Here is a 23,470-nt window from a genome sequence, read left to right as displayed (position 1 = left end):
GCTGAAACTCCAGTACTTTGGCCACCTCATGCAAAGAGTTGACTCATTGGAAAAGACTCTGATGCTGGGAGGGATTGGGGGCAGGAGAAGGGGACGACAAAGGATGAGATGGCTGGGTGGCATCACCGACTCGATGGACGTGAGTTTGAGTGAACTCCGGGAGTTGGTGATGGACAGGGAGGCCTGGCGTGCTGCAATTCATGGAGTCGAAAAGAGCTGGACACAACTGAGCGACTGAACTGAACTGATATCTTACAAAAATGTTGACCATACAGCAGACACTAAAAGAATACATAAATATCAGATACCTTTTTCACATTTATAAGAACTCCTTTATTTTCTTGTTGGTTTCCCTTTTTCTACCTCCCTCATCTTCTAAAATATTCAGAAAAATCCACTCAAAAGCTATCTCCAAACTTTAGTAGTTACATACTTATGTATTACACCATAATTCTTTCTTTTTTGGGGGGGGGAAGCATTTTTTGGCATCCTAGTTCCCCAACCAGGGATCAAATCCATGTAGTTCCAGACAAAGTAAATTCATAGCTAATATATGTGTTCATTTTCTACCACTTAAAATACATGTTTAATATCTGTAAATTCAAAACAGGTGTTCTTAAATTTTTGTCTTTAGAATTTTATGGAAGGCAAAGAACTAGACTTAAACCATGGAAGTCAGTAATTAGAGATTTCATATTTAAAAGGAAAAAAAAAATCCCGAGTGCTTACTCTTCCAGGCACTAAGAGCTTTGCCTATGTTAATTATTAAAACAGTACTAACTGATTATTTAAACAATCCTATGACATAGGTACTATTATTATTCCTATTTTCTCAATGAGGCAGACAAAGTAAAAGCAACTTACTCAAGGTTCCATAGCTAACATATCCAGTACCAGGACTCAAAGGCACCAGTCTAACTCCAAAACCTCAGCTTTTTACCACTACACGGGGCTGACTCACAGGGAGGCATCCTTTGCCTGATGCTTATCCTATCTGCTCCATTCCAGTATTAACAGTTGGCTTTCATTGTTTCCAAAGAGAAAATGAAGAGAAAAATGATGTGAAAATGAATAGTAAAACTTACCTTTTGAATGGCCTCTTCCATATCCAGCTCAAATTGTTCATCCTGTAATAATCTGAGGAACCTTTTGCGCTCAGCCCGGTCATCATTCTCGTTCTGCACCATTTGGTCCCTGGTTTGATTCTGTAGCCTTTGTAGTGCCTCGACATGCAATTTTTTGCAATAGTTTATATCTACTAATTTCTGATGCCTTTCACTGAAGCTCAAAGTTCTCCTTATGGAAGCCTAAAATGGAGAAGGGAAAACAAAACAAAAAAAAGCATACTTTGGTATTCCAGGATCTAATTTGTAAAAATACATTGATGTAGCCCCAGAAACAAATGAAACTGTAATAAATGAAAGGCGTTTGGCTTCCTCTCCAAATTCAGAGACATAACAAAAAAGCAATGTGGTAGATTAAAAAAAAATTTTTTAAGATGTATTAATGAAGCAGGTACTATTTGTGTTCCCCATCTTATAGATGAGGCATGGAAAGTTAAAACAACTTGACTCAGGTTTCCTCAGCCAATAAACAGCCATATTAGAATTCTAAGACGCGCAGCTGAGTTCTACATATCCAGCTCTTCACCGCTAACTTCATTCCATCCTCTCCTCCTTCCCCCTTGGCCGTGAAGTGCGGTTCAAAAGCTGCTCACGTGTTCCCAATACACATTAAATAAGTCAACCCATATTTATTCATTCGCTCTCTTCTGGAGCTTTATTTCCACTCATTTGTTCAGCAGTTCTTAAACATCTCCCAAATTTCCAGAAACGTGGGAAGCAAAATTTTTTGCCGGGCAGATCTAAAGAGGGGCGGGGCGGGGCAGCCAGCACGCGCGTCGCTTAAATACCAGCACCTGAGGTCTCTGAGATACGATTTTCCCATTTAATTCACAGATTAGGCACTTCAAATCCTTTTTTAGAAGCAGGCTGGCTCTAAGCTAGAATTAAATCAATATACAACCGAGTCGTTTCGGCAATGCTTACCATCTCGGCAGACGAAACTCCCCTTCTCTCTCTCGGGCGGCTACAACCTCCAGCGGCAAACCTAAACACCAGCAGGGCTCTCTGGTGTCTACGCGGTTTCCCAGCAACCGCCACCACGGAGTGCCCGCTCGAACCTTGACTACGCGCAGTGTCGCAGCTTCCCATTGGACGCAGCAGCACCCAATCAGTACTGAGCTTCTTGAGAGGCTGGCAGGGAGGGCTACTCCATAGGTTTAAAGGAGGCAGGCGGGAGTTCCAAATGTATCATGGTGCAAGACCTTTGCAGTCTGTTAGGAGCCCAAGATTCCCCTCAAGGGACGAAGTGTGGGCTTAGTGGAGTTTGGAACCAAGTTGAAATGTAGAAACTGTTAACTGAGAAATACGGCAAACTCCTATGTAAGACAATGCGGGAGATCTGGGTTCAACCCCTGGGTTGGGAAGATCCCCTGGAGGAGGGCATGGCAACCCACTCCAGTATTCTTGCCTGGAGAATCCTCATGGACATAGGAGCCTGGTGGGCTACAGTCGTTGGGGTCGCAAAGAGTCGGACACGACTGAGCAACTAAGCACCTGTGTAAGACATGAGAGCAAAGGCACTTTACTGCATGTTGTACAGGGCTGATGACTGCCTATGTCCTCAGCAATGGGAGGCACGGTCACGGTGCATAATTATTGATTAATAAACACTGTGGGTGGCCCACAGAAGCTGTTGGTAAACTGAAAGAATAAAAACATGACCACATGGATTTCATTCCAGGAACCAATAAGAGAGCAGATATATAACGGCAGGATGTTGGTCATGTTTATTTTACTGGCAAGTTAGACAGTGAAGTCCGTTTTAAATGGAAGAACTTAAGAACAGGAATGGGTCAGAGAAATTAGTCAAATATATTGATTTTAAAGATGACATTTATAGAAATCTTGTCAAAACTAAAATTTAAAAAAAAATTTAAGGTAGTTAGTGTGTGAACTCGGAGAAGGTGATGGCACCCCACTCCAGTACTCTTGCCTGGAAAATCCCATGGACGGAGGAGCCTGGTGGGCTGCAGTCCATGGGGTCGCGAAGAGTCGGACACGACTGAGCGACTTCCCTTTCACTTTTCACTTTTATGCACTGGAGAAGGAAGTGGCAACCCACTCCAGTGTTCTTGCCTGGAGAATCCCAGGGACAGGGGAGCCTGGTGGGCTGCGGTCTATGGAGTCCCACAGAGTCGGACACGACTGAAGTGACTTAGCAGCAGCAGCAGCAGTGTGTGAACTTGGCTTAGTCTGTGCTATCAAATTAAAGTCCATCTTGTGTAGCAATGTCTGCTTAAATATTAATAATAAGACTTGTAGTTTAAGCTCCAAAATATAAAAACTTGGAAGTTTTCATTTCCCTCCTGACTACCACATAAAGCTGGGTAAAGTTGAAACTAATGACTTTTCTTGCATTCATCATACAGCCGAGGTCAAAGGGCAACCCACCACCCTGAAATCTGGAGAGAGGTAAATACAGAGAGTCACAGTCAAGACCTTCTTATCTGGACCAGGAGCCCCTGAAGCCATGAATTAGGAATAATTAAATTTTAATTTTTATGGATTTCTAGAGACTGAGTATGAACTAAAGTCAGTAAAACTAGTGGGGACTGTAGTATTAGAGAGGTCCCCACACTTCCATAGGTTTTGCATCCAGTAATCTCAGCAGGTTCTCACAATGAAAAACCAAGAATGGGCTCCCATGGCTCAAACAGGGGATTGAGAAGAAGAAGCATTTCACAATTTAATATTCAACCCTCTGGAAATATGTCTAGAGCCTTGTCTGCAATAAAGACCTACTTTCCAGAGGAAAAGATTTCACCAGCACCTTATTTCACCTGGGGCAAGGATATCTCTCTGCCTCCAGCCTCCTCCAGCCTTCCTGTCTTCATCTAAGTGGACAAAACGGGATCTAAGAAATATTTGTGAAGGTCATAGCCCAGGGACACAGCTCTACTGAAAGATTTAATCATAAAATCATAGAATGCTTCCCCTTTCCCACATTTTATCACCACACCAACAATGCTCCCGTGTATAACAGCTGACTGCAGCTGAAGTCCTACAAAACACTCACTCTGGGAGACAGAAGATGGCAGAGCAGGAAGACGGGAAGATGGCCATCCCCCCCACAAATACATGAAAACGCTCCCTCTGTTTAACAACGGATTTGTAGGGAATCCAAAGACAACAGAAGACAAAAACATGAGAGGGATTTGAAGCCTCTGGAACCTACAGCTACAGCAAAATTAAACACAGTCTAACTCATAGCCATATAATAAAGAAACCGCACTCCAAAGCCCTGTTTACCTCAGTCCCTGTTACCCAATATACCATGTCCAGCTTTCAATAAAAAATTAGAAGGCTAATGGCAGACTGTTAAGAGGGAAGGGAAAGTACACTCTGAAAAGTAAAGTAAGCATCAGAATTAGACTCAGCCATCACACACATTTGGGATTAAACAAGAATTTAAAATAACTACGATTAATATACTAAAGGATCTGACAGAAAAAGCAGACAACATACAAATGAAAGAGTAATTTAAGCAGAGAAATGAAAACTCTTAAGAATCCAAAGGAAAGTGTAGAAATCAAATACACTGTAATGATGAAGAATGCCTTTAATAGGATATCAGTAGAGTGGACACCACTGAAAAGAGAATCAGTGAGCTAGAACATACATCAGTAGAAACCTCCCAAACTGAAATGCAGAGATGAATAGCAAATAGATAATCTTAATAGGCTTTTAGACCTCACCTTAGACTCAAGTTGTTCTCTAACATCAGAAGAGGACTTATATGAGTGTGAGTGAATGTGTGTGTGTAGGGAGAACACTATGTTTCTGTCTTTTGGGAATCTTATAAACTCAGTTATTACAAAATTAAAACTGTTGATAGGGTGTGTACAGTACAAAATATTTTGAAATCAGGATGCAACTACTATTTGCATTTAATCCCATTATTCTAACAACTTCAACAAGTACTCTTCAAAAATTTTTTGCTGTTCTTGTTATTTTGAACACTGGTGTTCTCCAAGCATTTAAAATAGTACTTGGCATATAGTAAGTGATAAATAAATATTTGTTAAATGAACAAATTATTGAAATTGTATTACTGTTATGCACACAGGAGAAAGCTCTACCAGCTATAACTCAATTTTATTTATATTTTCAAAGATCAAACTTTTGGTTTTATCATTTCTATTTTTTTTTAATTTACAAGTCCATTCTTTTCTGCTCTTACTATCATTATTTTCTTCTCTGTTTGTTTTGGGCTTAGTTTGCTCTTAATTGTATAGTTTCATAAGGTGAAAACTTAAATTTTTAAGACTATCCTTCTTGGGAATTCCCTGGAGGTCAGAGTTTTAAAGGGTTTCCCTGTGGCTGAGACAGTAAAGAATCTGCCTGCAATTCAGAAGACCTGGGTTTGATTCTTGGGTTGGAAAGATCCCCTAGAGAAGGGAATGGCTACTTGCTCCAGTATTCTTGCCTGGAGAATTCCATGGACAGAGGAGTCTGGTGGGCCACAATCCATAGGATCGCAAAGAGTTGGACATGACTAAGTGACTAAGACACACACACTGGGGTTAAAACTCAAAGTTTCCATTATAGGGGGTAAGGATTCAATCCCTGGTCAGGGAACTAAGATCCCACATGCCAAAAAATAAAGGACCATCTTCTTTTCAAATATGAATATATAACTTATAATTCCCTTTAAGCCTAACTTTAGCTGCCTCCCCCAGATTTTGATGTGTTGTGATTCTCAATTGGTCAATTAAAAATAGTCAAAGACTTCTTTGACCCATGAATTGTTTAAGAGCGTTTTGTTAACTTTCTCAACAGTTCAGATTGTCCAGATGTCTTTTTGTTATTGATTTCTGGTTTAACTCCATTATGGTCAGAGAACATACTTTGTATGACTTCAAATCTTTTTAATTGAGGTTTGTTTTATTGTTCAGAATATAGTCTGTTCTGGTGAATGTTTCATATGTTCTTGAAAAGAATACATAATCTGGTGTTTGTGGTGAGGTGTTCAACAAGGTCAAGGTGACTGAGAACGCTGTTCAAGATGACTAGGAATGCTGTTCAAGCTTTCTGTATCCTCAAAACTCCTCTCAGTAATTGCTTTATCAATTGATAAATGCTTTATCAATTACTGAGAGGAGTGTTTAAGTAGCCAAGAATAACTGTGAATTTGCTTATTTCTCTTTTCAGTTCTTTTTTTTTTTTTTTTTTGCTACATATATTTTAAAGCTCTATTGTTAGATGTATACATCTTTAGGATTATGAGGTCCTAAAAACATTTTGACATTAACATTTTGAAATTACCCTCTTTTTCTCTGGTAATATTCTTTTTTCTGAAGTCTTTTTGATATTAATATAGGCACTCCAGTTTTTATTTAACTAATATTTATATAATGTATCTTTCTCCATGCTTTTACTTTTAATCTTTTATATTTAAATTGGATTGTCTGTAGATAGCATATAGTTGGGTGCTTCTTTTTTATTCAATCTGACAATCACCATCCTTTAATTGGTGTGTTTATACTATTTACAGTTACATATCATTATGGGTATGTATCAGAGAAGGCAATGGCACCCCATTCCAGCACTCTTGCCTGGAAAATCCCATGGACAGAGGAGCCTGGAAGGCTGCAGTCCATGGGGTCGCTAAGAGTCGGACACTACTGAGCAACTTCACTTTCCCTTTTCACTTTCCTGCATTGGAGAAGGAAATGGCAACCCACTCCAGTGTTCCTGCCTGGAGAATGCCAGGGATGGAGGAACCTGGTGGGCTGCCGTCTATGGGGTCGCACAGAGTCGGACACGACTGAAGTGACTTAGCAGCAGCCTCAGCAGCATGGGTATGTATGGATTGATATCTACAATTTTGCAAATTTTAAAATATTTGTTGCATCTGTTATATATTCATTTTTCTCTTTTTCTTTCTTTTGATCATTTTTTGTGATGCCATTTTATTTTCATTATCAGCTTATTATTTATGCCTCTAATTTTTTTAGTGATTTCTCTATGATTTACTATGAATATGTATATTTAAATACTCAGATATTGTAATTCTGCTTCACTTGTCATGTGTAAACCTTAAAACAGTTTAATTTCAATTCCTCCATCCCATCTTTTCTGCTATTATCATATATTTTACTTTTACATATCATATCCACAATATATATGTTACCACAAGTGTTAGACTGTTTGATATTTTCTCAAAGCTCTCAAATGCTCAATTTTCCCCTCCTCCAATCTTTCTTTGTGTTTCAGTTTAGGTAATTTTTATTTTTACATCTTCAAATTTACTGACTCATTCCTCGGTAGCATTAAGTCCTCTGATGAGCCTGTCAAAGGCATTCTTCGTGTTCATTACCATTCTGTTTGTATTTAGTATTTCCATTAGCTGTTAGTTTCCATCTTCTCACCTAAAAGTACTCATCTTCTCACATATATTGTCTATCTTTTCCTTTAGAGACTTTAATATATTAATTATAGTATTTAACTTTTTCTGATAGTTTCATCATCTGGGTCATGTGAATTTTGTTCTGTTGATTGCTTCATCTTAATATACTTTTTATAATTTTTTTGTACTTTTTATGCAGGTGTGTGTGTCATACTTTTTGAATGACAGACATCTTGTGTAAGACAGCAAAGACTGAGTTAAGTCATATTTATGCCTGGTAATAAGCATGTCCATTCTCCTACCATTAATGTAGGAGGCTGAGTTTGTAGTCAGAAATTAAACTGGATTTGAACATTATCTTCAGTACACAGTATCTTCAAATTTCTCTCCTGTTATCTCGTGCTTATGTTGGGGGTTGGTTTTCCAGAGAGCTTCTCTCAACATTCCTGACTCACCCTTAGCTTTGGGCCTTTCCTGGGTTCCTGCATGTCAGAGGGTCTCTCCATACTCTTCTCCTCCCCCAGCAGCACATCTCTCTTCTTGGTGGCTCCTGCTTGCTAGCCAGGAAGTGGTAAGAAGGGGGTCCTCTGTTATCTTGATCCAGTCTCAGCACTTTAGACAGACCTTGTCACACTAGATCTCTGGTTTGGGGGGGTCTCATATACTGGAAAAACTTTTCTTAATGGTAAGTGTTCACTATTTTCTCTTAGCCTTTAAAGAAAGTCTGAAACCATCAACCTGAACTGTAACAGCTTATATGTCTACCCCTTCAGATTTCTTCTTCAAACTTTGGCCAAAATGGATTTCTCTGAGCTTTTTCTTGTTGGCGGGGGGTGGGGGGGTGGGGCTTGTATATCTGGATTTATTAATAAGACTATGTGATGACTGAAAGTCCACCAGCTCTCTTGCCAACAAGCTAACACATGCTCTGAATGGCATAGCAGAAACATAGAAGGAACCTTGGTTCTTTATGATCATGGAGCTACCACACCAGCCCTGGGTTGCCTAGCTCAGCACTTCATGTCTGAAAGAAAAGTAAACTCATCTGTCTAAGCTTCTGTGTCCTCTGTTCCACTGGGATTCGATTAGCTATCCAAATGTAATTCCTAACTGATACAATCACTATCTCTGGTTAATTTCATGAGTGAAAATGAAGAAAAACAAAACATTTGAAGTATTCCTTGCCTTTTTAAATTAATGTTTGATTTTAACGATTATGAGTATTTAGATTTCCTTCCTCACATTTGCCTCTCTTCCTTCTTTATCTTTTAGAAGTTACTAGCCAGTTTCCTTCCTTAATCCCTGCAATCTTGGAGTCAGGAATTTTTTATTTTTTTGATCACAATTTTTGATTCTTGTTTTTTCCTCCAACATATCTATGCAGGGACTTCCTTGGTGGTCCAATGGCTAAGAGTTTGTGCTGCCAGTGCAGAGGACCTGGGTTCAGTCCCTGGTCAGGAACTAGGTCCCACAAGCCACAACTAAGAGCATGGTGCAACTAAAAATCCCGGATGCCTCAACTAAGACCCAGTGCAGCCAAATAAAAAGATGATTGGAAAAAAAAAAAAAAAAACTACACACACAAAAAAAAAACCCAGGATATCCATGTAGCATGCTTGTCCAGTAATTCGATAATCCCGAGTCATTAAATTGTTATCTAAAATTGGCACAAGGATTAAGTCACCAGCCATTGTGGTCACTGACCTGCAACACATCCTGAAAAGGAGTTTAGAATGCAGATAAGAAAGGAGGCACTCTGTGCTCTGGGAACAACTGGCAGAACAAGCTTTCAGATAGATATTTTCAGAAGATTTTATGAGTTCAAGCATTGATACCTGCATCTTCTCATATGCAGTAAGCAATAAAATCATTAATGGAGACATGTGCTCCTCATGACTAGCAGCAACATTCATGAAACTTGCAGTAACCTTCTACATGTGTGCTTGACTGCATGTATCCCCTCCACTAAAATCACATAAAATACTGAACTTCTCCCTACCTCTTCAGAGCAATTCCGCAGAGCTATCGGGGATGCTGTCTCCCAGACTATAGCTCTTATTTTGCCCCAAATAAAACTGAAATCACAACTCTTACATGGTGCATATTTTCAGTCAACATCATTTGCAAATTGGATAAACATGTCTTCTGTATTTTCAAGTACTTCATGGATAAAAATGTTGAGTAAGACTGGGAGAACACAGAGCCCTGACATGCGCTACAAGAGTCTCTCTCCAGGTGGAACTAGATCAGCAAACTTTGAGTAAGGTCATTCAACTATTTACCAAAGCTCAAATTTTACTAATATACTACCAATATTTGCAGACCCTTCTATAGGAATATACTGAGGGAATTCTCCAAAAACACTTCTCTAAAGTCTAGATACATTATGATTTCTTCATTTCCTTAACTACCTAACACAATCTAATTGATTGCTTGGCATCCAAATGACAAATTCTTTGGTTGTATGGATAGACTCAAGTCAACATTATATATCTTAAATGTTCACAGGTCAATAAATATAGATTTTTTGAAACATTAAAAGAGTACAAACCTGATCATTAAATATTTAGTTACTTGATGAAGGTAAGCTCTATCATGACAATGGACTTCTAAATCACAATAGTGGTTTAGTTTTTGCAAGGAAATATTTGTAACTTTGGAGAAGGAAATGGCAACCCACTCCAGTATTCTTGCCTAGGAAATCCCTTGGACAGAGGAGCCTGGTGGGTTACAGTCCACAGGGTTGCAATGTCAGATGTGACTCAGCGACTGAACAACAAAATTTGTAACTTTAAGACTACTCATTAATCAAATACACAAAGTATTTCGTTCATCAATACATAGATTATCTGTTTCATCAGGCAGTTAAATATATCAATACTATTTGCTTCTTAAAATAAGCAATTAACATTTCAGAACACCACACATAGCAATAGTTTAAATGCAATACTCATTGTCTAACTGAACCCTGAACATAGCATAGCTTAATAAACAAACATTGAAAGATTAACATTACATTTAGAATGTAGCAGTCTGAATGTTAGGATGATCAGAAGGATGCTTCAAATGGGGAATCTATTGAGGGGGAAGCACTACATTTAGTTAGTACAAATAAACTAAGGAGAAACCATGTAGGTTATCAAAAATTATGAGAGAAAAAAAAAGGATTTGTAAATTGGTTGCTATGCTTTTATCCACAATAGTGAGGGGAACAACAACAAAAGTCAACAGCATTCTGACCAAGTAGAAATCAAGTTCTCAGTCATACAGTCCTTACACTGCACTCCTGGTTGCCCTAGCAAAGGGACCTCCATCTTTAGGTAAGATGGAGGAAGGAAATTCTGTTCAAAAAGGTATATACAACTGACCGTTGAACAACATGGGTTTGAACTGCAAAGGTCCACTTTACAGGCTTTTTTTTTTTTTTTCAATAAATACATACAGTACTGCAGTACCACAGGATTGCTGGTTGGTTGAATCTGCAGGTGCAAAACCATGGATACTAAGGAGTGTATATGGGACTTGAACATCTGTGGATTTTGGTATCCAGGATAAGTCCTAGAACAATTCCTTGAAGATACTCCAAAACCACTGTATGTGGCAAAGACAGGCCATGAGAAAAAAATACAAAGTACAAATAAAAAGCTTCAGTTGAGCCTTGAAAGAGTTTCTGGGAGCTGCAAACCTTTTGCTCCCCTCTCTCCTTGGGTCAATGATCACATGACTGCATATCAACATTACCTCCACTGCTCTACCCATTGGCAATACTGTCTGAGAGGAACAGAGAGAAGGTTGCCCTTTAGGTATTGTGTATAAATTGAACTGAGATGAAGCCATGACACCACCCTTATGCCAGAAAGTGAAGAACTAAAGAGCATCTTGATGACAGTGAAAGAGGAGAGTGAAAAAGCTGGCTTAAAACTCAACATTCAGAAAACTAAGATCATGGCACCCAGTCCCATCGCTTCATGGCAAATAGATGGGGAAACAGTGGAAATAGTGACAGACTTTATTTTGGGGGGCTCCAAAATCACGGCAGATGGTGACTGCAGCCATGAAATTAAAAGATGCTTACTCCTTGGAAGGAAAGTTAGGACCAACCTAGACAGCATATTAAAAAGCGGAGACATTACTTTGCCAACAAAGGTCTGTCTAGTCAAAGCTATGGTTTTTCCAGTAGTCATGTATGGATGTGAGAATTGGACTATAAAGAAAGCTGAGTGCCAAAGAATGGATGCTTTTGAACTGTGGTGTGGGAGAAGACTCTTGAGAGTCCCTTGGACAGCAAGGAGATCCAATCAGTCCATCCTAAAGAAAATCAGTCCCGAATATTCATTGGAAGGACTGATGCTGAAGCTGAAACTCCAATACTTTGGCCACCTGATGTGAAGAACTGACTCATTTGAAAAGACCTTGATGCTGGGAAAGATTGAAGGTGGGAGGAGAAGGGGACAACAGAGGATGAGATAGTTGGATGGCATCACTGACTCAATGGACATGAGTTTAAGTAAACTCCAGGAGTTGGTCATGGACAGGGAGGCCCGGCGTGCTGCAGTCCATGGGGTCGCAAAGAGTTAGACATGACTGAGCGACTGAACTGAACCGAAGCCTGTTGCAGATTTCTTAGCTTAATCTTCCCCTCAAAGTGTTAGGATCTTTATAGAGAGAGTAAGAGATGAGGACAAGTTTAGGATATAACAGATTCAGTAGTTCCTAACAGCAAAATGTCATGCAGCAAGTATTTTAGCAAACATGTATGCATTTGTTTCTCTAAGGACTTTTGACTGTAAGGCAATTTTAGTTACAGCTCTTTGTGTCCAGTCCACACATGAGTATTGTAGAAAGATTCTACAATAATTTATGCAATTATTAAGGGGGTTGGCAGAGATTTTGGCCAGACTGTTCTTCTAAAGCAAAGACAAATTTAATCAATTGCAACAATTAGCTGGTTTTACCTGAATTACCCTAAAATTAACAAATAATAGACTTTGTTTTTTTAGGGCAGTTTCAGGTTTCCACGAGAACTGACAGAATACAGAATGTTCCCATATGTCCCCTCTCCCCTCCCACCTCCACAATTTTCACTATCATTAGTGCCATACATTAGTTACAGTTGATGAACCAATATTAATACACTATTCACTAAAGACCATAGCTTACATTAGAGTTCACGCTTTGTCTTCTGCAAGTCTATATGGGTTTTGACAATTGCATTATGTCATGTATCCACCATTATGGTATCACACAGAATAGTTTTACTGTTCTAAAAGGTTCTGTGGTCACCTATTCATCTCTCCCTCCTTCTACTCAACAACCTGGAAACCACTAATCTTCCTACTATATCTATAGTTTGCCTTTTCCAGAATGTCATATTGGAATGACACTGGAATCATACAGTATGTATGACTGGAATCATATAGTTGGAATCATACAGTATGTAGCCTTTATAGACTGATTTCTTTCACTCAGCAGTATGCATTTAAGGTTCCTCAATATCTTTTATGGTTGGATAGCACACTTATTTTTATCACTGAATACTATTTCATTGTATGACTTAAAAAAAACAACTATCACATTTAAAGATGTGTCATGATAAACTATTACTATCATAAATGGTATTTCATTGTTAAGGAAGGATTTATGCTCTCCAAGAATTAAGGAGAAATCTTCTGGTTCATTTCCCTTTGGGATACAGCTTTTCACTTACAGGTCTAGACTAATGGTCTAGATATCAGATGGAAAAGAGCTTTCCCTAATAATAAATGATGGATTATGCTGATTAATGTTCCCCAATAGTTACAGCATAGCAAGGTTGAACATATCAAAGTTGCTGATCGGAAATCAGGCATGTTAATAGGTATACACTGTAAGTTCCAACTATACTGTAGAAATTATTTACAAAATCGTATTGCTTTATAAAATGAAGCAATTAGAACAAAACAATTTTTCTTTTGTTCAGAAAAAATGCCCAAATCTAATCTAATTTGCTGCAGCTGGACACCACCTGCAGATGACTGTTTAAGTACTCTGAACATTACACACTTATCTTTTAAATATTGATAATGCCATTTTTCATTTCCTCGACATGAAATCCCACAGGGAATAATTATGCTAATAAACCTTAATGATTCTTGCAAATAAATGATCAAACCAAATTGCTACTGTTGATTTATATTAATGGATGCCTTTAGGACGAGATTTGCCAGTACGGTGCTGCCTCTTGAATCTTAATTCATCTCATTTAGCTGAAGAGTGTACATAGTTTGTTAAATAGATGAAGTGTTTAAAATATAATGTGTTTGTGCAGTTTTTGCTCTTCATAATGTTCAAGCATTTCCATCTTGCCTTGTGGCAAATCTACATTTAATGGTTTCATTGTATGTAACTTCCTTTTGTACTTTTTCTCTCCTTTATATGCAGTTAGGAAATGACTACTTTCTGGTTGCTTCAGAATAGGCCAGCTTCCATACGTTGAATCTGATTGTTTCATTGAGACAATGAAATCTATTTCTGGGTATTTTAGCCACCATAACCTGGGACTCACATTGACCATGTGATGATGGGATAAAGTGCCAAATCATTTTTGGTGGGGGAAGGGCACTATTAAATGGCTTATTTGTTGCCTCATTTAAACCTAGAGGAGTGGGTCTCTTCCTCTCCTGCTCTCCCACTTTTACTCCTGCTCAGGTACCCTCACCAAGTGTACAGGGGCCAGGAAGGTGCTGACTTTGTGAATTCTCAAGCAAAACTGGAAAATAACTGCAGAATTGTTATACACTCATTTCCAGGGCTGGGGAACACTACAAAGAAAGAAGGCTTATTCTTTGTGGATGTGAACACAGTTTACCTGAGTAATTTTGTAAAAAGTCACTCTCACTTAAAATATCATATAATTGGAAAAATATCACCTTCACTCAGACAATTGCCTCAACTGTCCTTTTTTATGCACTTGTAATATCAAATTCTAAGCATAGGAGAAAAGCAAAGTGGAGCCAAATAGGTATAGGCACAGAATTGAATGAAAGTGATGTAAATTAGTAGTAAAATAAGGGACAGGAATATATTAAAAATCACGTATACATAAACAGAGTATAAAACTTGTGATACTAAGTAACAGTTACCTAGGAATTTGTCCTGTGCTGCACAGAGGCTATAATTTTGTTAGTGGTAAAAGAAAGATGACCACACTTAACTCACTGTGAACGGCAGAGGCATTCCCTTCTAAATTATAAAGCTCTTAATGATTTTTTAAAATATATGTATCACTAATACATATGTACATAAATTACCTTTATAAAGGTATTTTTTTCATGTCTTAACTTTTAAAAAAGTGAGAAATTTTGATCAAATTTGGTACATTTATGGCAATTTTTTCTAATTAAAAATTAGTAAGATCCAAAATCATAAACCACTAAATGCATCACTAAATTCACTGTTGTTGATGGTGGTATTTAGTTGCTAAGTCATGTCTGACTCTTTTGCAGTCCTATGGACTGTAGCCTGCCAGGCTCCTCTGTCCATGGGATTTTCCAGGCAAGAATACAGGAGTGAGTTGCTATTTCCTTCTGCAGGAAATCTTCCCTACTCAGGGATCAAACCCCATCTCCTGCATTGGCAGATGGATTCTTTACCACTGAGCCACCAGGGATACCCCATATTCACTGTAAAATTTTCTAAATTTGGCAAAAAATCAGGGGTGGTTGAAATATAAAGGAATGATTTAAGTACATAATAGCACATCAGCTAGGTAGCTAGAGAAAGGTAGGTGTGTCCAGAGCACTGGAGAGCAGGCCAGGGAGAGGTGGTTCGTGGGAAGCACCCTCACAGGAAAGGAGAATGACTGGACACTTGAAACCCAAGGAGTAATTCTAAGGTCCTGGGAGAAGAAGAGGGACTCAACCACCCTCCAGGGGAATGGCAGATGAAGAAGGGAGCTACCTGCTGAGGTAGTCAAAGGGCCCAAGCTGGCTGTGAGCCCTTGGAGCCAGGCAGAGAAGTATAAGTACAAGGATATTTCCATAGTTCTGCCTTCAGACCCAGCCCTGCTTCTCCATTCCCAGAGGTGAGAGAGGAGCAGGGAGTGTGAGAGGGAAAGAGAAAGAGAGAAGCTGTATCAATCAAGTGATACAGCTAACAGAAAAGAAGGGGCCAGAAATTCTGTAACAACCCTGTGCTTGTGCTCAGTCACGTCAATCATGTCTGGCTCTTTTGTGACACTATGGACTGCAGTCTGCCAGGCTCCTCTGCCCATTAGATTTTCCTGGCAAGAATACTGGAGTGGGTTGCCATCCTCCTCCAGAGGATTTTCCAACCCAGGGATCGAACCTGCGTTGCCTGTGTCTCTGGCGTTGCAGGTGGATTGCTTATTACTGGGCCACCTTAAGGTAACAGATGGCAACATGTAAAAGGAAATGCAGTGGAAAACAGTCAATATCAGAAGTATTATCCTGCTACCTTATCATCTATTGACCATCTACTATATGCCAGTCACTTCGTATATAATTGTCTATAATCATCAGAACAACCCAGTTCATTTTACCAAAAAAAGGTTCAAAAGAAACAACTTGCCAAGTTCACAAAAAGGGCCCGTACTGGGACAGAGTTTTTGTACCCAGTCTGTCTCCCAAGCTTATGCTCTTTTCATGAGCTCAGTATTTTTCAAACTGTGGATCACAAATAGTATTTAAATAAAAATAGAATAGCATAGAAAATATTCAAGTGCATCAAATCTAGTACTGTTGTTTTGTTTTGTGAAACATTTTAGTTATTGAAAGAAAGAATGGATGTATATAAACTGGATCATAACCTAAAATGTGTTTCTTATTTAATGGGTCAAGGTCAAAGAAGTTTAAAAACGGAATTAGATCACATTGCCTCTCTTTTCTAATCTTAGGGAGATTCTCTTCACTTCTGAATTACAGCAAGCTTCGCATTTTATGGAATGTTTTCCACAAACTATACCAATCCTTTCAATGATTATGAATTATATATCAGTGATCCTCATTTATTCTTTCCTATGCGAACCTAGCCTTCAGTTTTGCATTATAACTTATTACTATAATAAAACACACGTGTTAGCAATACATCATAAATTATATAATATACTTTTAATTTATACACAATAAAATATGTAATATACTAGTGGTATACACATTATACAATTTATATTCTACACAGTATTTATGGAACAAGAATAGTAACTACTGAGTACACAGTACTGGTTGATCTGTGTTCACATAAGGAATAACAATTATGTTTTTTTTCAGAGGCAGAGCCTTCCCCACTTTGGAAATATGGAGAGTGCTAGGGGAAACTCATAGGCATAAAGGCTGTGTCTGTAGAGAAAGGAAACAATGGTTTCAGTCCTAATTTTAGAAGCAGTTGGTGCCAAGGAATCCAATTCTAGATAAACAGATACATTTATGGGTATCCAGGCACCAGATCCTTTCATCTAACCTTTCTTCTTGGAGACTGCTGGTAAGCTTGAATTTGTCTGGTCTTCCGTGCAGTGTTTCTTGCCCACATACCAACTTGGGGTTCAACACATAAACGGGAAAACCTTTATTATCATAGGTTTCAGTGTATAAGGTACTAATGGGAGACAGAACAACTGGAAAACCAAGGTGACTCTGGCCTACGAGGAAATACCAGTCATAAAAGCAGCCAGAAAAGGAAGAATAAGAGTAGATAGAACCAGAGTGAAAGAACATATTGCCTTGTGTTCTGTGATTGCTCGATGTTTCATTGGATCTCTAGTTATTTCTATATTAATTCATCCATGGCCACAATTATCTGCTGTACAGCTCTTCATAATACAATCCTGTTCCTTAGGGTTTTCCTTTCCTTGTACGTATACCTAAGAAATAGCAAAATTACAACCCTCTAAGGCTAATCCAGCCCCTGAGTTCTTCAAAATCCATTAGAGTTCCTGGCATCTGATGACCTGAACCAAGCTAATATATTTTATTGAATCTGTGACACATCAATGGTAGGATGCACTGTTATTTTATTCATCAGTAAAGAAGAAAAAGCTCTTCCAGTTAAATTGGCACATTGTCAATTTTAAGAGCTATCCCAATTTTAGAAAGGTTAAAGTGAAAAAAGAAAGTATATGTTAGCATCTGTGAAACATGGATTTTTGTTTCCCACAAAGGAGCAGAGTTAACGAATTGTAATAAAGGGAACTACAACAACCAAAGAGAAACCATTACTATGAAACCCTCACCAGCAGAGTAGAATCCTAATTCTTTTTCAAGTTATTTTTTATCCCTCTGTGGCATCAACCAGGGCAATAACTACACTCTGCATCAGCTGGGGTCTTCTGAGATGCAGATGGCAAGACAGAATTGGTTGGTCAAGACATTTATTTTGGGAAGGGTCTATAAAGGATGAAGGAGGAAGGGAAGTAGAGGGAAGCAGCGAGAGGCTTCAGAACTGTTACAGGTCTGACACCTGTAAAAGGAGAGAATAAGCAAGACTGGAGGAGCCTCAAACTATAGCACAACTGAGAGTCTCTGCCAGTCCCCAGGCAAAGACTTTACATCAGAGGTGTCCCATGCTGGGTTCAAAATACTCAGGCATTGTCTGGGAGCAGCTTCAGGAGAGCATTGTCATACTGAGTCCTGCCACAGTGACAACGGCATGCCACCATGCTTCCCACATTTCAGTAGCTGTCCCATCTGCTGATCTTCTTACAGGTTATCTTTCTTGTCACTGCTACCCTATTCATGTAGTGTGTATGGGCTAAGTCACTTCAGTCGTGTCTGACTCTTTGTGAACCTATGGGATGTAGCCCTCCAGGCTCCAAAAATACTCTACACACCAGCTTTCTCTACTTACATCTTACAATCAGGCCCATAGTATCCTTGGGGAATGGCATGGCCTGCAAGTTACCATCAGGACTAGGTGTCATTCACCCTATCAAATGGAGACCCTTGTTTTTCCACAAGTCCACACAAGGGCTGTCCTTGGTTTCCAGGGTTCCCCCGTTCAGTGTGCAGACTGGGACACCGTCTGCCCCTCCCCACACCCCTTTGCTGCATAAGTATTATGAAACAGGCTTTAAATCTTAAAAACTGAGGCTTAGAAACTCTTTTAAGGAGATATTTATGAGATGAACTATCAGAAGAAAACCGTGTTCACACAATATTTTGGACTTCTCTGCAGTCCAGTGGTCAAGACTCTGTGCTTCTAATGCAAGGGGCACAAGTTCGATCCCTGGTTGGGGAACTAAAATCTTGCAAGCTTCATGGCGTGGCCAAAAAAATGCCAAATCAAATAGTATTTCATGATCACTTGCAAAGAAACTCATAAAAGCAACTATAAACTCACGAAAGCAACTGAACTTATTTACAGGATGCAGTGGCAAGGACAAACAGTATCTTTGACCTTGAACAAGTCATTTAACCTCCCTGATGTGTGTTTCCTCATCTATAAAACGAAGAGAGTGGGGTAGATGATCCTTGAGGCCTCTTCTAGCTCTAACAGTATATGAAATAAAAGTCAACTTAGAGATTAATTGAGTTTCTCAGCCTCAAGCAATTAATTACACTGTTGCTGCCCTTTAACAGACCCATCACAGAAGAAAATTACTCAACTGACAGATTTTAATCTTCACCAACTCATGTTGACTTTAAGTCCAGCACTATTTTTTAAGATTTACAAATTAATGCTTTCACAACAGGTTCAACAGCATTCTGGGCAAGGAATTTGACCCGACAGACATATCATAACACTAAGGCCATTCTTTTCCATTAAAAAAAGTCCTTGTGCTGACATTTTTCTGCATTAAGAATCTCATCAGACACTCTACCAGAGTTTTATAAATTGATAGACAGTGGTTTTGTGAAACTCTTAACCGATTTCTGAAGTGCTCAAGGACATCTGATCAGGGATTTTATTTCTGCCCACACCTACTTCAGCTAATTCCATGTGTTTCTTTTTCTTTTTTGGCTTCTGTGTTTCTTTACATAGCCTTTACCTTGGGTCAACACTGAATTATTAGTAGAAAAGATGTTGGTTAATTTTCTAGCAAAAAAAAAAAAATTTTTTTTGATCTCCAGTTAATGTTATCCCCTTTTGACATCTTTTTATTTAGACAATGCTATATTTTCCTATTTTCCTTTAAATATTAGTTAGTAACTAATTTAGATTTTAAAAATTAAATCCCATAACATTTAATTTATAGAACTTTGACTTCTGATATCTAGTTTCTACTTTTATATCACTGCTACTTGCAATGGTAATAATCCTGACATACAGAAAAGTATGGAGAATAATATGACACCCAAGTTTTCATAACTCAATATAAGAAAAACTATGGAAGCTGTTTTGTGTACTTGCATCCTGTCTTCCTTCTTCCTTCTTGAGATAACACTGCATTTAATAGCATTTACCATTCTCATGTAGGTCTTACACTCCTAATACCAGGAATCTACCTCTAAAAAAATATGTAATATTATTTTGCATACTTTAATGATAAAACAGCCATACTTCTGCACATTGCTTTTAGTTCCACATCATGTTTGTGAGATTACTCCATGGTAGGACATGTACATCTACTTTGTTTTCTCCAAGCTATGGCTTATATTTTTACTTGCTCTAAAATCCTTTTTAATGCCAGAAATTTTAAATCTACTACAGTCAAATTTATCAATTATTTCCTATATTTCTTATGGGGGGGGTGGGGGGTGGCCTTATTTAAGCAATCCTTTAATGATGTAAGTTCATAAAACTTTTCATAAACCATCTATAATTCAGCTAGGATTTACATCTCTTTTTATGTTACATAAGTACACAATTTTATTATTCTTTTGTCCATATGGATAATCATTGTCTCAGCATCACAATCTTTACCTAATAATTTACAATGCACCAATTTCATGGTTTTAATTACTGTATGTTTCTAATAATACTTTAATGTAAAATTATATAGAATTATAATAATACTTTACCAGATTTGCTGTTTTTAAAACTTTCTTGGCTATTATTTGTCCTCAATTTGTATATATAAATTTAGATTTCCTTTCCAAGTTTCATGAAAAAATAAAACTATTTGGAATTTGACTGGAATTCCATATAATCTATGGATCAATTTGGAGAAAACCCAACATCTCTATGAGAGTATGCCTTGCCATCCTAGTACATGGTACATCTTTATAATGTCTTTTAAGAAATCTTTTATTAAGTTTTGTAATTTTCTTTATAAAGATTTCATGCCTCTTTTTGTTAGGTTTGTTCCTCATTACTTTGTTGCTGCCACAAATAATATCTATATCATTTAAGGTTCAAGTAGGAAACAGCGCCCTCATTTGGGTAATTTACAAAGATACAAGCAGGAAGCCAGAAATTATTCAGTATCAAGGGGAACTGTTACCACTTCTAAACCTACAGGCAAGAGGAGGAGGCAATTTTCTAGAACCCAGAGCCAAAAACTGCTCCACGGACAGAGCTCCTGATGGGAGCTGGCATCTCTGGTCAAGGTATACAGTCAGCCAGGAACAATATCACAGGGAGAAGAGGTGAGGCAATATAAAACCCATCTTCTTTACCCTTCCTTGATCTCCCACTGGTTAATGAGAAGCCTCTCATCACAAGTCAATAAGTCATTACCAACCATGGATAAGAGTGAATAGTAAATCTGGAGGCAGAGACAGACATCCATCCCTGTATCTTTTACAAAATGTTCTGCTTATTGCTGTTGTATAGGAATGCAAAACATTTCTGCATATTGACTTTATATCCACTAGTCTTGCTGAATCCACTTGTAATTCTTATCATTTATCTGTGGATCCCCTTAAGTTTTCATATTTATGTTTTTCCTTTCCTTAAACCATTAAAATTTTTTCTATCCTTATTGAACTGACCCGAACCTACAATCAAATATCAACTAGAAGAACTACCAGTGGCAACCTTAACTTACAGGCTTGACATCTTATCTCTAAGTATGATGTTGGCACAATATTTTGTTTGTTGCTTTATTATCACAAAAGCATTATATGTATATTGTTAGAACATAAGGATATAGATAACTAAATATAAGAACACAACACTATATTTCTTCACCCAGAGATTATGACTATTAACACCTTGGTGAATCACCCACATATATAAAGATTTTAACAGAGACTGTACTGTATATTCTGTAACGTAAAAGTTGCATATTGAAAACTGGTTTTCACACTGTAGGTGTTTTATTTTGTTTGTGAAGAGTTTTAGTCTTGAATGAGAATGCAGTTTTATTAATTGGATCCTTCCATCATCATATACAAAACTTAATCCAAAATGAACCTAAGACCTAAACCTAAGAGCTAAAACTGTAAAATTCATAGAAGAAAACATAGGGTAAAAGGTTTATGACAGCAGATTTGGCAATGTTTTCTTGGACATGACGTCAAAAGCCCAGGTAACCAAAGAAAAAATAGATAAACTGACTACATCAAAATAAAAATCTGTGCATCAAAAGACACTATCAACAGAGTGAAAAGGCAATACAGAGAATAGGAGAAAATATTTACAAATCATCTATCTGATAAAGGGTCAATATCCAGAATATATAGAGAACTCTTGCAATTCAACAACCATAACAAAACCCAACCAATTTTTTAAATGGGCAAATAATTTGAATAGATACTTCTCCAAGGAGATACAAATGGCCAACAAGTACAGGAAAAGACCCTCAGCATTACTAACCACTAGGGAAATGCAAATCAAAACCACAGTGTGATACGCCCTCACATCCACTAGGGTAACTACTATTTAAAAAAACAAAATAAGAAAACAACCATGTTGGCGAGGATGTGGCAAGTCAGAGCTCATGTTGGTGGGAATATAAATGGTGTAGCTGCTATGAAAAACAGTTTGATTCTTTATTAAAACATTAAAATAGAATTACCATACAATCCAGCAATCCTACTTCTGGGCATATACCCAAAATGATTGAAAGCAAGTCTTGAAGAAATTTGTACACCCAAATTCATAGCAGCATTATTCAAAAAAGTCAAAAGGTGAAAGCAACCCAACTGACCATGGATGCATGAATGAGTAAACAAAATGTGATATGTACACTCAAGGGCATATTCAGTTTAGTTCAGTTGCTCAGTCGTGTCCGACTCTTTGCGTCCCCTTGAATTGCAACACGCCAGGCCCCCTGTCCATCACCAACTCCCGGAGTTCACCCAAACCCATGTGCATCGCGTCGGTGATGTCATCCAGCCATCTCATCCTCTGTTGGCCCGTTCTCCTCCTGCCCCCAGTCCCTCCCAGCATCAGGGTCTTTTCCAATGAGTCAACTCTTCACATGAAGTAGCCAAAGTATTGGAGTTTCAGCCTCAGCATCAGTCCTTCCAATGAACACCTAGGATTGGTCTCCTTTAGAATGGACTGATTGGATCTCCTTGCAGTCCAAGGGACTCAAAAAGAGTCTCTCCAACACCACAGTTCAAAAGCATCAATTCTTCAGTGCTCAGCTTTCTTCACAGTCCAACTCTCACACCCATACATAACCACTGGAAAAACCATAGCCTTGACTAGACAGATCTTTGTTGGCAAAGTAATGTCTCTGCTTTTTAATATGCTATCTAGGTTGGTCATAACTTTCCTTCCAAGGAGTAAGCATCTTTTAATTTCATGGCTGCAATCACCATCTGCGGTGATTTTGAAGCCCCCCAAAATAAAGTCTGACACTGTTTCCACTGTTTCCCCATCTATTTCCCATGAAGTGATGGGACCAGATGCCATGATCTTAGTTTTCTGAATGTTGAGCTTTAAGCCAACTTTTTCACTCTCCTCTTTCACCTTCATCAAGAGGCTTTTTAGTTCCTCTTCACTTTCTGCCATAGGGTGGTGTTATCTGCTTATCTGAGGTTATTGATATTTCTCCCAGCAATCTTGATTCCAGCTTGTGCTTCCTCCAGCCCAGCGTTTCTCATGATGTACTCTGCATATAAGTTAAATAAGCAGGGTGACAATATACAGCCTTGACATACTCCTTTTCCTA

General features: G+C 38.3%; 1 protein-coding gene across 4 annotated transcripts in view; it reads right to left on the bottom strand.

The window, feature by feature from the left end:
* Positions 1-23,470, bottom strand: part of MNS1 (meiosis specific nuclear structural 1) — a 173,673-nt gene that overhangs the window by 82,755 nt on the left and 67,448 nt on the right. For 2 of the 4 annotated variants that reach the window (XM_061431195.1, XM_061431194.1), the window contains exons 1-2: positions 2,049-2,228; positions 1,086-1,307 (exon numbers count right to left, since the gene is read on the bottom strand). In XM_061431195.1, the coding sequence (XP_061287179.1) occupies positions 1,086-1,307; positions 2,049-2,213 (387 nt within the window). In that variant the 5' untranslated portion in view covers positions 2,214-2,228. Of the gene's footprint in view, positions 1-1,085; positions 1,308-2,048; positions 2,229-23,470 lie in introns of those variants that run through there. The other 2 variants (XM_061431196.1, XM_061431197.1) reach the window with 1 other exon arrangement.

This window comes from Bos javanicus, chromosome 10 (genome assembly GCF_032452875.1).
Source record: "Bos javanicus breed banteng chromosome 10, ARS-OSU_banteng_1.0, whole genome shotgun sequence".
NCBI lineage: Eukaryota > Metazoa > Chordata > Mammalia > Artiodactyla > Bovidae > Bos > Bos javanicus.
Note: the sequence above shows the minus strand (reverse complement) of the source record. Positions and strands in the feature narration are given on the sequence as shown.